Source organism: Electrophorus electricus, chromosome 8, assembly GCF_041902795.1.
Source record: "Electrophorus electricus isolate QZ-2024a chromosome 8, ASM4190279v1, whole genome shotgun sequence".
NCBI lineage: Eukaryota > Metazoa > Chordata > Actinopteri > Gymnotiformes > Gymnotidae > Electrophorus > Electrophorus electricus.
The window spans coordinates 10,249,555-10,262,252 of record NC_137504.1 but is presented as its reverse complement, the minus strand read 5'-3'; the positions used below and the strand labels follow the sequence as shown (position 1 = coordinate 10,262,252).

Here is a 12,698-nt window from a genome sequence, read left to right as displayed (position 1 = left end):
GTCTCTCCAGCTCCCCCTCTCACATACATTTACAGTCACACAGAGGGCTGTGTGATGGAAAAGGGTATCAAGTGTTTAGATAATGGTATTGATTTTAGGACTACCCATTTAGAGCCCCCATTTACCCCTGTAAAAGCATTTGCACCTTTAGCTGTGTGTGTGTGTGTGTGTGTGTGTCTCAGAGTGCTTTGTCAAGCTCTCTGGCACTCCATTCTCAGTAACTTCAAGTAACCACAGTCGTTCTGTTTGTTTCTTTCTCTTTCCAGACCAACATTCCTTTCCTCCAGAATGTGTTGAGTAATGACCAGTTCCTTTATGGCACCGTAGACACACAGTTCATCGACGAGAACCCGGACCTCTTCAACATGAAACCGGTCCAGAATCGAGCCCAGAAACTCCTGCATTACCTAGGTATGATGACACAGCACAAAATGGCTCGACACGGGTTGATGGGCTAATCCATGCTTACCCTGTGCCAACAGTCCCTGCATGTCTGTAGGTCAGACTCATGCCAAATACTCGGGGGTGTCAAAGTTTATGTATACATATGATCCAGCCCTTTTTTGGTGCGGGGAATCAACACCATTTCAATTTAATGGGAACATACCCCTGGAGGACTTTTGTTTTCCCGAAGCATTTTGCTCGCCTCCGGATCAGTGTTCGGGCTTCGTAGGAAAGTCCTTTAAGCCTGGGCTTGGCTGGCAGATCAAGGGCAGCGCTGTGCAGCTGGCGTGAGTGGTGCAGATGTCGCTGCTGACCCCTCTGTTGAGTGTGGCGGAGGTGACGCGTCTGCCCACTTGTTTGACTGTATGTGTGGGGACCCGCTGCAGGTCATGTATTGGTGAACGGCCCCACTACTCCCATCCCAGTCAACGCGAAGCCGTCCCCCGTTGATCCAGTTGTCCCGGCAGTACCTCTCGGTAAGCAAAACCACACACGCACAGTGTGAGTAATGTAGCCAAGGTGCACTAGAGACTGCTGCATGAGTCAAATGTAATGTGCAGCCATGCTGCTCAGCAAAAGAAAGGAGGTGTGAGTGCGTGTGAGTGAGTGCGCGTGCGTCTCTTCATAAAAAAGCGATTTCTTCCTCTTCACCGCTGCTGTAGAAAAGTAAGCCGTCAACAAGCCGAGTCATCAAAAGCAAGATGCTGACATTTTAGGTGTGTGCTGATGTAAAGATCGTTTGACTTCCTCTGCTCGTTACCCTGTTCATGCCTCCACTTCTTCTTTCAGCTCATTTAGTTTAAAGCGAAGCAGTCATTGTACACATGAATCAATTAATACTAATTCATTCCTTATAGGAAATATGTCTGTGTCTGTTAAGCTAGGTGTAGTGTTGGGATGTGTGTGTGTGTGTGTGTGTGTGTCAGACGTTGGGAATAATGGTGCAATTTTAAATTTTTTCTTTTTTTCTTTGCTGTACAGTACATAAGGTACTGAAAATATATCCAGTATTAAGTGTGTATGTGCGTGTGTGCTGTAGGTGACCCTCCGACCGGTTTCAGAGAGGTGTTGCTGAGGGACGGTCCTGAAGGCTTTGCCCGGGCAGTGCGGGCCCATCAGGGTCTGCTCCTGATGGATACCACCTTCCGAGATGCCCACCAGTCCCTCCTGGCCACCCGAGTGCGCACCCATGACCTCAAGAAGATCGCCCCCTTCGTGGCCCATAACTTCAGCAACCTCTTCAGCATGGAGAACTGGGGAGGTGGGTTCTCTCTCCCTCCCTCCCTCGCTCTCTCTCTCTCCCTCTCTCTCTCTCTCTCTCTCTCGACCCCATCTTCCTCTCTCTCCCCCGATCTGCTGAGCTCTTTTTCTCTCTTCCTCTCCCTTTCTCTCTTTTCCATGCCTTTCTGCCAGCAATGGCTTCTCCAATTGTCCCAGCTGGAAAGGGTTGTAGGGAAGGCCGAGGGCACTACGGCAGCATGCCCTGCTGTACAGGAGCCATGCAGTAGCTGAGCCTGGGCGAGCGCATGATGACCGTTGGGCTCTGCGCTCTGCTAAAGGTCACACCTCAAGCTGAAGTGCACAGTGTTTACAGCATGACTGCACTTTGTTTTGCTAAGTCGGTCACGTCCATTTCAATTCGTTGTTTCCTTTCATTTTCTCTCTCTCTCTCTCTCTAGGTGCTACGTTTGACGTGGCGATGCGCTTCCTGTGCGAGTGTCCATGGAAGAGGCTGCAAGAGCTGAGGTCTCTCATACCCAACGTGCCCTTCCAGATGCTTCTGAGGGGTGCCAACGCCGTGGGATACACAAACTACCCCGACAACGCTGTCTACAAGTCAGCACGCGTTACCTCAGCACCATCACCCACACGCTAGTCTATCAGTAACACTAAAATGGACAGAAGACCACATGGAGGTTCTCAGTAGAACAAAGAGAACATTTTACTTCAAAAACCAGAAAGCCCAACCGCTGGATGTGATTGGGTTCCTTCTGTTCCCACCAGGTTCTGCGAGGTGGCCAAAGAGAACGGCATGGACATCTTCCGGGTGTTTGACTCCCTCAACTACCTGCCCAACATGCTCCTGGGGATGGAGGCAGCTGGGTCGGCAGGCGGCGTGGTGGAGGCGGCCATCTCCTACACGGGCGACGTCTCGGACCCCACGAGACAGAAGTACACGCTGGACTACTACCTGAAGCTGGCCGAGGAGCTGGTGAAGGCTGGCACGCACATCCTGTGCATCAAGGTGCAGTGCCGTTGCGGGACTGCCGCGGTCGTGCGCCGGATCCGGTGGCGAGAGGCTGCTGAACGTTTGTACAAGCGCCGAGCCGAGCTTTCCTGCGCGTTTGCCTGACGTGACTGACTTCTCGCACCGTTCACGCTCGGCGCCGCTCCTCTACCACCCACGCTCACTGTACTGTTGATGCACTGATCACTGATGTGTGTCATACGCATGCTTACACACTTTCTCTTTCTCTCTCTCTCTCTCTCTCTCTCTCTCTCTCGGCTGCAGGACATGGCTGGCCTGCTGAAGCCTGAGGCGAGCCGGCTGCTGGTCGGTGCACTGCGGGACCGCTTCCCCGACATGCCCATCCATGTGCACACGCATGACACCGCGGGAGCCGGCGTGGCCGCCATGTTGGCGTGTGCTGAGGCCGGGGTGGACATCGTGGATGTGGCAGTTGACCCCATGGCAGGCATGACCTCTCAGCCTAGCATGGGGGCCCTGGTGGCATGCACCAAGGGAACCAAGTATAATACAGGTTAGATCTGTCTCACACACACACACACACACACACACTTGCAGCTGTTAGGGAGAGTATGGAATTGAGTACTACAAACCTGCATCGACAGTTCCTGAGAATAACTCTAGTGCAAAAAGCCCATAGTGGTGATGAATTGGTTGTACTGTAGCACCTCTGCTCCTCTGTCTCATTTTTCTCTCTGCTGTGCATGCGCGGGGCGGCCAAGGAGCTGGCCGGCCAGTGAGCCGCGTCGCTACTTTTTGTTTTTTGCAAGTGAGCTCCTGGCCCCTCCTCACTGTCACCTGTTGCAAAGTGACTAAAGAGACACCGTTCCAAACACGGTGGCACGCTCCGACCGCCCGCACTTGTGGTGCCCACGCTCCTGCACCGCACCGCGTCTTCTCTCCTCCACCCTGGAGACCCAAGATGCTCAAACAAAGGCAGACATTGCAGAATTGGGCAAAGCAAAGATGGCAGCCAAAAGAGATGTGATGAATGCATGGGGCTGTGTGTGTGTGTGTGTGTGTGTGTGTGAGAGAGAGAGAGCTAGACAGAGAGAGAGAATGAGCTTGCAAGTGGCTCTGTAGGGGTCAGGGAAAATGAGGGAGAAATTTTGGGGAAAAGGGCAGCCGTAAGAGTGCAAATGCACATGAGCGGTTTGGATGAGGGGAGCGACCCCGTGCCCTTTACTTAATTGTGACATTACAGCAGACGCCGGTGCTTAACCTCACCTTATGAGCTTAGCGGCCTACCTCGCACATCACCGTGTGTGTCTGTGTCTAAGTGCGAGTGTTGCCAGGGGAACAGAGCAAAGAATTTTGCATTGTATCTGCATATTTCCAAGTCACAGGACTGTCTGTGACTCTGGCCACCATGGACGACTGCTTCACCCACACTGAGGACACCGAATAGTTCAGCCCTCTTGTGCTTGGTAAGGGATCATGTGGTGATAACATCCCAGACCAGCCAGACGTGCAAGTCCAAGTTGACCTTGGCGGCTGTGCGTAAACAGCCATGCTGTCAGCATCCATCTCGGCTCGCGCTTCGCCCGGCCCTGTGTGCTCTGCAGCGTCTGTCTGGTTCGCATGTGCATATAAATATGAACGTGACACACACTGTCCCAGTTACTCGCAGCCAGCCGCTGTGTTTTCTACTCGGCGCTACCCCCACCCCACCACCGTCTCCTCCCCCGGAGTGCCTCGGCCTGTATCTCCGTATCTCCCCAGGAGCACGATGTGGGCGCGTGACTTCGACAGCGAGAATCGCATCGAAGCGCTGGCGCGGCGAGGAGGCGTTCGGCTTTGCTTTGCCGATTCACTTTTGTTTATCCCCTGCCAGATTCCATCCCACTCCTAGAGCTGTTGCCTGGATAATTTAATTGTTTCGGGGGGAGGGGTTTCCGTTTTTCTACGGGAAAGGCGCCATCGGTCCTCTTCCCCTCCACGGGGCTTGCCCTGCTGTCCGTGCCATGCGAAATTCGTCACCGGCCTAATGTTCGGGATTCGGGACCCAGAATCGTCAAACGCGGAGGCCGCACGTTTGCAAAATCCTGAACAGATGAGCCCTCCTCGGAGAGGCGTTGTACAGATGGGCTGCCTGGCACAGTCGTATTGCCACCAGGACGGAGCCGTGCTGCACGTTACTGGGGGCTGCATAATAACCACAGTCAAGTGAGGTTCCAGTGAATAGAACTTCGGAAAAGGTGATTTTTGCCGTGTGTGTGTGGCAGGGGTGAGGCTCTGGGGGCAGGGTGCCGAATGTGGGGCTCCCGAGCTGCTGTTTCTTTGTAGCTTCTGGTCCTTTTAGCCTGGCGCTCATTGCTTGTACTTTATTGTAGCAGCTGTATCTGCAGAATGGGCATTCTCCAGGTCCTTGTGGAGTGGATGTTCTCTGATTTAACTCCTAAGGGCAGGAGCAACAGTTGTGTACTAACAGATGGTGTCACCAGCCAAGACTAGCTGAAGTACTGAAGTTGATTTTTGGGAAGTCTGTTATTAAACTCCCACTTCCTCGCACGCAATTGTTTTGTTGGGTTTGTGGTGATTGCTTGGTTATTTTTTGTTTTCCAGCGAGGGTGGTGTTGAGGGGCGAGAAGAAAAACCGCCGCCCCACCGCCAATTGTCGTTGTCGGCCTCTGCAAGCAGCTGGCGATCACGCGCTCGCGCGGCGGGCAGGCCGCGCAGGCGGCCTTGGCTCCTCGGGTCACCCTGGCAGAGGCCGCAGGAGTCGAGCGCTTTAGGCCAGCCTGACACTGTGCGCAGGTGTTCGCGGCAACAGCACCTGACTAGCCTGCAGGCTGTACCGCGCACCTCTTCGTCATCGGCCTTGGCTCACGCGGCGCTTTGATCAGTGTGGGGCAAACGGCACAGTTGGCTCACACGCACTCACTCGATACATCTTCGGCGCTTTAGGTTCCAATTTAGCACTGATGTAATTTTTATTCGTGCACGTCTTCCTCTGCAAGCGCACAGCTAGTGTGGTAAAGGCACTGCAGAAACGGATGCTGTATTGGTGGTGTTGGCCTCTAACTGGGAGAGGTATTAGCATTCTGGGCTGCCTTGCTGGAACTTTACTGCTGGTCCTTTTCTTGGTCTCTCACATTCTCACTCTGATATCTGCCCTTTTCCCTCACTCATTCTCTCAACTCTCCATCAGTCTCTTGACAGTTCTCTCCCTCACCCTCATTCCTTCTCTCACTTTCCCTTCTATTATCTCTTCCTTCCGCTTATCTTGCACTTGTTCCACTTTATTTCTGTCTGTCTCTTCTCCCTCCCACTGTCTGTCTCTCACACATGTAATACCAGTTTGTTGTGGTTAAGGCAGGAGAGCTGTTTCTGTTCTGATGTTCTTGGGGACTAACTACAATGCCATTCTTGCGTCAGTAGTGTCCGCAAAGCCCATGGTATTTGTGCTGCTGGGTAAGACACACACACACACACACACACGTCCCCCACCAGACTGCTGGGCAGGCAGGTGAGGGAGTGAGTAAAAGACTGAATGAGTATTTACTGTCACTTGTAATTGTATAGGAGAGCAAGGTGCGTGCGTGCACACAAGCGTGGTTGTTGGAGACTGACTGTGTTGATGCTTGACTGTGATCACAGTGTTGGGTAATTATGGAGGGTGACTGGGTCAAATGTACTTGTAAACTGTTGCGAGAGAAGAGATGTGGTGATTGATTAATTGATTGCTGCTGGTAACTGATGGCACTGTCGAGGTGAGAGGCAGGTAGTCACTCACCCCCTCCCACGCCTGACTGGACACAGCCAAAGGTTCCAGCACCACACACTTTTTGATTTCGAAGTCACAGCCAGGAAAAGTGGGCGTCGGATCCCTATTTTGTTCATGATTTAAATATCAACGTCCCACGACTATTTGTTTATTGTCGTTTGTTGCCTTTGCTGTCTGCAGCTTTTGAGCCCTCCCCCCTCTTCCCAGGCATCTCTCTGGAGAAGGTCTTCGACTACAGCGAGTACTGGGAGGTGACCCGTGGCCTGTACGCCCCGTTCGACTGCACGGCCACCATGAAGTCTGGCAATGCCGACATCTACGAGAACGAGATCCCGGGCGGCCAGTACACGAACCTGCACTTCCAGGCACACAGCATGGGCCTGGGCCACAAGTTCAAGGAGGTGAAGAAGGCCTACGTGGAGGCCAACAAGCTCCTGGGAGATCTCATCAAAGTGAGTTGCCATAGCAGGAAGGCATTTTTTTGTGGCTGTTTGTTTTGTTTTTGTTTTTTCCTCTTACCCCCCCTGATGGTTGCCGTGCCCTGGCCCTTTCCGTGCCGCAGCAGCTGTTGCTTCTGTTGGCCGCCGGTACCGAAAGTGCGCATATGGTGTAATTAAATTACATGGCTTTCATGTGATCTGTTCATGTATGCGGGACCCTCGCTGTAGTGTAACAGGACTTAATTATCGCCCGCCACCCTGTCAGACAGTCTCTAATTCGCGCGTACATTCGTGAGATTACAAGAGCCTCAGACCCAATGCTTCTCGCTGGCTCTAACATTTAATTGCCCCGTGACTCACACTCACGCGCGTGTGCTCTCTCCTGATCACTCCATCATCGCTCTCCTGTTGCAAGCCTCTCGGTTGTAATAAAAATAGAAAATGGCGTAAGCCCACCGGTGTAATCCTGTCACTGGTTTCTTTCTCTTGCCCAGATGCATGTCAGCCGGGATGCTTGTCGGCTTGGCTGTGCGTTCCCTCCCCTCCCAAATCAATGCCGTCTGTGAGCGCTTGGTTCCGCCCTTTTGTTTCCCACCCCTTAATTAAATGATCAGAAATGGTTTGCGTTATTGCCGGCCTCCGTGCCCACTTCCCTCCGTTAATGTCGCCAGTACGAGGAGGGCGAGCGGAGAGAGCAGGAGGCGTAGTGTTTGTGCTCCAGCCGCCGGTCTCCATTACCGCGCCCCACCGCTCCCTGCGCCTGTCCCGCGCCTGTCTGGCTTTGTGCTGGTTCGCTGAGGGGTGGAGTGGGGTGGGGGGTGTTCACAGTGGCAGGAGCGTAATCTGCTCACGGGGGCCACGGCTTGGTGTTCTTGGAACTCTGCCTGCCACGCTCTCTTGCAGGGGGAGGAGGTCCGTCTTTCGGTGTTGTCGCGGGACGCAAGCGGCAGGGGCGCGACGACGGAGGTGATGAGTAACGGACCATGACTCCCTCCTTCTGCCCTCCAGGTCACACCCTCCTCGAAGATCGTGGGCGACCTGGCGCAGTTCATGGTGCAGAACTCGCTGACGCGTGCCGAGGTGGAGGAGCGGGCCGACGAGCTCTCCTTCCCGCTTTCCGTGGTGGAGTTCCTGCAGGGTCACATCGGCATCCCACATGGGGGCTTCCCCGAGCCCCTCAGGTCCAAGGTAAGACCCCGCAAGCCCAGTGCGCTCTCAGCCAAGCACTTTGCTGCACTGAAGCCAATGGGAAGCTGTTCGTTTTAAGCTCTTTTAACCCTGATTTGGACTGGAAAGTGAGAAAATGAAACTCCGAATTTGTGTGGGAACTGTAGGTTTTCCTACAAGACGTTTATTTGCGCTCTGTGTAGTGCTGTCAAAAAGAAGAAATCTGGTACTGGATAACAAGATATGAATGAGAGAGGATACAGTACTTAACAAATCCTTTTCTGTGGGTCTTAATCTGAGATATGTTCTCCTCTTAAGTTGTTAGATTTAATCTTTCTTTTTTATTTCTCGTCTTTTCTCCCTTTCACACTTTCTTATTTCTCTCACTCTTAGTAAAATTGTTTAGGACTTTCTCCTACCTTTTCATCTCTGTCTCCAGTGTGCAGTCATGTTGTTGTCTTGTGCTTGTCAGCAAGACGTGTGGAAAAAAGCGCATCCTCCCCAGTTGCCATGCATGCCTCTATTACCCAGCAGCCTCTCCTGCACAAGATCAATTGTTTCCCTGGCAAATTTGTGTCTCATCACCAGTGAACAATGCCTGTGTCTCAGTAGCTTTGTGCGTGGACTACACTGCCGCTTGGCTAATTTATTTCACATGTTAGTTGAAAATAAATAGGCCATCTGCCTAGCATACTTCTCTGATAACCAGCTCGTTCCATGGTATTGGCCTCCCCCCCCAATCTGTCTTAAACGTTGCAACATTAGCGCTATTCATCTACTATGTCAGTGTGCAAATGAAGTGTTTTATTTTAGCCTGTGGTGCAATTTCAGGCCATTTTCTTTCTCCAAAGGAACGTGTGAAGCCCACATCAAATATTTAGACTTAAGTCTCAAGTTGTAAACGCAGCATGTCCTTGAAGACCACCGTCCTGCTGATTCTCTCAGTTCCGCAAACACAAACAAATGAATCCGGGCGAGGAGATTAGCCCAGCGCCCGTTAACGATTGCTTCTAAATGTTTGCAGATTTTTGTGCGAGGCTCTGGAGTGTGGTAAGCTCTCCATTCTGACCACTCTCGCATGCAGGAGGCTTTAGGCCACATTGCAGAAATATTAGAGCGTGGTTGTTTATTGCTGCTGCGTGCGGGATCTCCATGCGCATTTGATGCTGGCTGCGTCTGGCGCAGGTGTTGAAGACTCTTCCCCGCGTAGAGGGTCGCCCCGGTGCCTCCATGCCTCCCATGGACTTCCAGGCCTTGGAGACGCAGCTGCGTGAGACGCATGGAGACGACATCACTCCAGAGGACGTGATGTCGGCAGCCATGTACCCGAAGGTGTTCCAGGAGTTTAAGGAGTTCACCACTACCTTTGGGCCGGTCGACTGCCTGAATACCCGCCTGTTCTTGGATGGCCCAAAGATTGCTGAAGAGTTTGAGGTGCTTGTCTAACTGCTGCTGTGTCACTATCAGTAGATTTGAAATAGGATTTAAAATTATTATTTTTTTTTTTTATAATGAAATCTACGTTGCTTAATATTTAGCAAATCAGTCCTTTTTTTTTTTTTTAAGACTCCTCTAACTCATCTAATTTCTAACTCCTATCTCCCCAAATGCTAACCTTTTCATTTTGTCCCTTTTTGGCCAGGTGGAGCTTGAGCGAGGGAAGACGCTACACATCAAAGCTCTGGCTCTGGGTGACCTGAGCAAGGCCGGTCAGAGAGAGGTCTTCTTTGAGCTTAACGGTCAGCTGAGATCTGTCCTAGTCAAAGACACCGTAGCCATGAAGGTACGTCCGGTTCAGTCATGAACAACTACGTGGAAAAACAACAGTGGCAAAATGGTCTTGAGAATCCAATTCTTCATTATTAACTTAACTAGCTCAATGTTTTCTGAAGTTGAGGCGGTTCGGTAAAGGAATTTTGATGAGGACCTAGAACAGGACATGTTTACAATGACGCACACTCTTTCACCCCACCCCCTCCTACCGTGTGCCACGCAGGAGATGCACTTTCACCCGAAGGCTCTCAAAGACGTGCGCGGCCAGGTGGGGGCACCCATGCCAGGCAAGGTGGTGGAGGTGAAAGTGAAGCAGGGCCAGACGGTGGAGAAGGGCCAGCCGCTCTGCGTGCTCAGTGCCATGAAGATGGAGACGGTGGTCAACTCGCCGCTGTCCGGCACCGTGGCCAAAGTTTACGTTAACGTCGACAGCAGTCTGGAGGGTGACGACCTGATTTTGGAGATCGCCGAGTAGAGAGAAGAGATGACCGGTGCGGGTGACCGGGAACGCCCCGGGAACTCCACGTGTTAATGGAACATGAAAGGCAGCAGCTCCTGTGTCGGCACTATACACATGTACAGAAATACAACCACGCACACACACACACGCACAAAATACATACACACATGCATCTACATATGTGCTATGGTGCACACATGTGAAAGGGAGAGCTATTTTTGGAAAATGTCTTAAATGAACTGAAGATAGTTGGTGCCTAATGTATCTGGAAATTGGTGATTGTGCATTGTGTGTGTGTGTGTGTGTGTGACTTTGCTTTCATTCATTGCAATCATCTGTCATTTGCAATGATAATCACCAGGATTAATCTTCCATGAACTGGAAACTACTACTACATTAATGCTGAATGAGCCTTCTGATATTGTTGGTCAATCTTGTAAGTAGAAATATAAATGTCATGTTAAAATGATTCATAATGAAAAAAGCAATAAATGAATAGGGTGTAATTACATGTAGATTTTTGCACAAGTAGAATATTAGAGTATAACCTTGTTCATTAACTTAGCATTACTTCTGGGTTTTCCATGGAAGCTTAAAGGAAGCAGGACAGGAGAGACGGCTCTTTATCCGTGCGCCCATGTATTCCTCTTATTTTCTCTCATTTCATATCTCCTCTGTCTCCTTTTCAGTAGGGCTTTTAGGGTAAACCGTTTACAGCGCATGTGTGGCTCCAGTCCTCACAGGTTAATGCACTTCAGTCACTGACCAAAAAAAAAAAACCCTCAAAAAACACAAAAGTTTGTGGTGCATGAGAAGCGATGCTGTCTCGCTGCAGCGGAGAGTTTGAGATGCGGGCTTGTTAGTGCTGTCGTCCTGAATGCGTTCGCCATGGTCTTGGGCCGTGTCAGTGAGGCGGAGCTGGGTGAGGCAGGCTGCCACGTCACCAGGCTGAGCTCCACCGATCACAGTGAGGACTGATGATTGGACGAGATCAGGAGAGCCCGCGGCACCCCCGGGGACCTCAGATCTCGTCAAATCAGATCCTGCGGACGTGGTGTCCGCCTCGTGCCCCGGTGTGTACCTAATGCCGATTCCAGTTTGTCCTGTAATGGGATTTTATCACTCCACTCCTGTCGCACTCATCCTGGAATTGGACAATCATTTGGAGTTGCGGCTCGCTGAGCTGCATATATCCTTTGCCTTTCTCTGCTCCTTCACTCTAGAGCCAGGACACTGGAGGTCTTCTGATATGCAGTGTTAGCTTCTGCAGCGGTGAATCAAACATATGTGGTCCGTATAAGAGCAGGCTATTAAGAGCACTCGACACGGAGTGTTCCCCGCACTCGAATGCCTTCCAATCTGTAATCCATTAGGCGGCATCCAGAGGGCCTCGGCTTTGGCTTTGAAGTGTCGTTAATTTGGGAACTAACTGATTTAACAAGTACTTTCATCTTTTAACCTCTTATCATTTATATTTACAAACGGAGATGCTTGAAACCGAGGTCTGGTATAACCGTAGTAACTTGAGCCCAAAGCGCACACAGCACTTCCTTACACATAGGACATGATGCTACTTTAGACCTGTTGATGTTGGGAGCAGGTGCTGTCTGTATCTCTCATCACAAACGTAGTAGGTCACTGGAGTGGTTTGAGTGAAGATTTTTCTAACAATGTTGCAGCACTCATTCCTCACTAGCTTGCAGTGTGGTGCTCTTGTCGCAAACCCTCCGAACCATGTTTCTTTCATTTTGTTGACATGGTAACTGCGTTAAGCCTTGTTTACATCTGGTGTTGATAGCTATGTTCCACATACTTAATCATAACATGCACAAGGGGATTAGAGGCATATGAGAAAAGCTTCTTTTATACTTTTTGTTCAGCAACTGTGAGTCGTGGAAGGAAGTCTCAATAGCTCTAAAGGACCTTTCAATGTTATCACTTGTGGCTATAGTCACATCTGTTGGGTCTTATGGTTTCATTCACTCATATTTTATTCAAGCTTTTAGGCTGAACAGGACCAGGCTTTGTAAAAGCAGGCAGCAGAAATCCACCCGTGTCTTAAATTGTTTCCTCTGTGGCGTAGGAAATACTGTGGCTCCAGATTCACGAACTGGATGGAGCCGAAATCTGTTTTGCTACATCTGAGGCAACGGTTGCATCGAAAATTGGTGTCTTACTGAAGGAAAGTGTAACTAATCTTACGAACTTGCTGGAAATGATGCATTTCATAGTGTTATCTATCCAGTGCATTTTTTTTCCTGTGAAGTTTATTCGCTTTCTGTATGTTTTGATAACCAGAAGCGCGAGACTTGCGCGAATATGAATTCATTGTGAACTGGTCTTTGATCATGTGGAGGAAAATAAAAGAAGGATGAAGCACTCCATGCTCAGTACTTGTCACTTGAAATGTCAGGAGTGAGTTCCTTTGCATACGAGTCA

At 50.7% G+C, this 12,698-nt stretch overlaps 1 protein-coding gene across 3 annotated transcripts in view; it reads left to right on the top strand.

Annotated features, from left to right (window-relative positions):
* The window catches only part of pcxa (pyruvate carboxylase a), a 72,466-nt gene extending 59,823 nt beyond the window's left edge, over positions 1 to 12,643 (top strand). For 2 of the 3 annotated variants that reach the window (XM_035527368.2, XM_081720077.1), the window contains exons 11-21: positions 267 to 411; positions 831 to 920; positions 1,484 to 1,705; positions 2,124 to 2,280; positions 2,449 to 2,689; positions 2,957 to 3,206; positions 6,627 to 6,871; positions 7,868 to 8,047; positions 9,212 to 9,460; positions 9,669 to 9,809; positions 10,023 to 12,643. In XM_035527368.2, the coding sequence (XP_035383261.1) occupies positions 267 to 411; positions 831 to 920; positions 1,484 to 1,705; positions 2,124 to 2,280; positions 2,449 to 2,689; positions 2,957 to 3,206; positions 6,627 to 6,871; positions 7,868 to 8,047; positions 9,212 to 9,460; positions 9,669 to 9,809; positions 10,023 to 10,274 (2,172 nt within the window). In that variant the 3' untranslated portion in view covers positions 10,275 to 12,643. Of the gene's footprint in view, positions 1 to 266; positions 412 to 830; positions 921 to 1,483; positions 1,706 to 2,123; positions 2,281 to 2,448; positions 2,690 to 2,956; positions 3,207 to 6,626; positions 6,872 to 7,867; positions 8,048 to 8,419; positions 9,191 to 9,211; positions 9,461 to 9,668; positions 9,810 to 10,022 lie in introns of those variants that run through there. The other variant, XM_081720078.1, reaches the window with a different exon arrangement.
* The last annotated feature ends 55 nt before the right edge of the window (positions 12,644 to 12,698 follow it).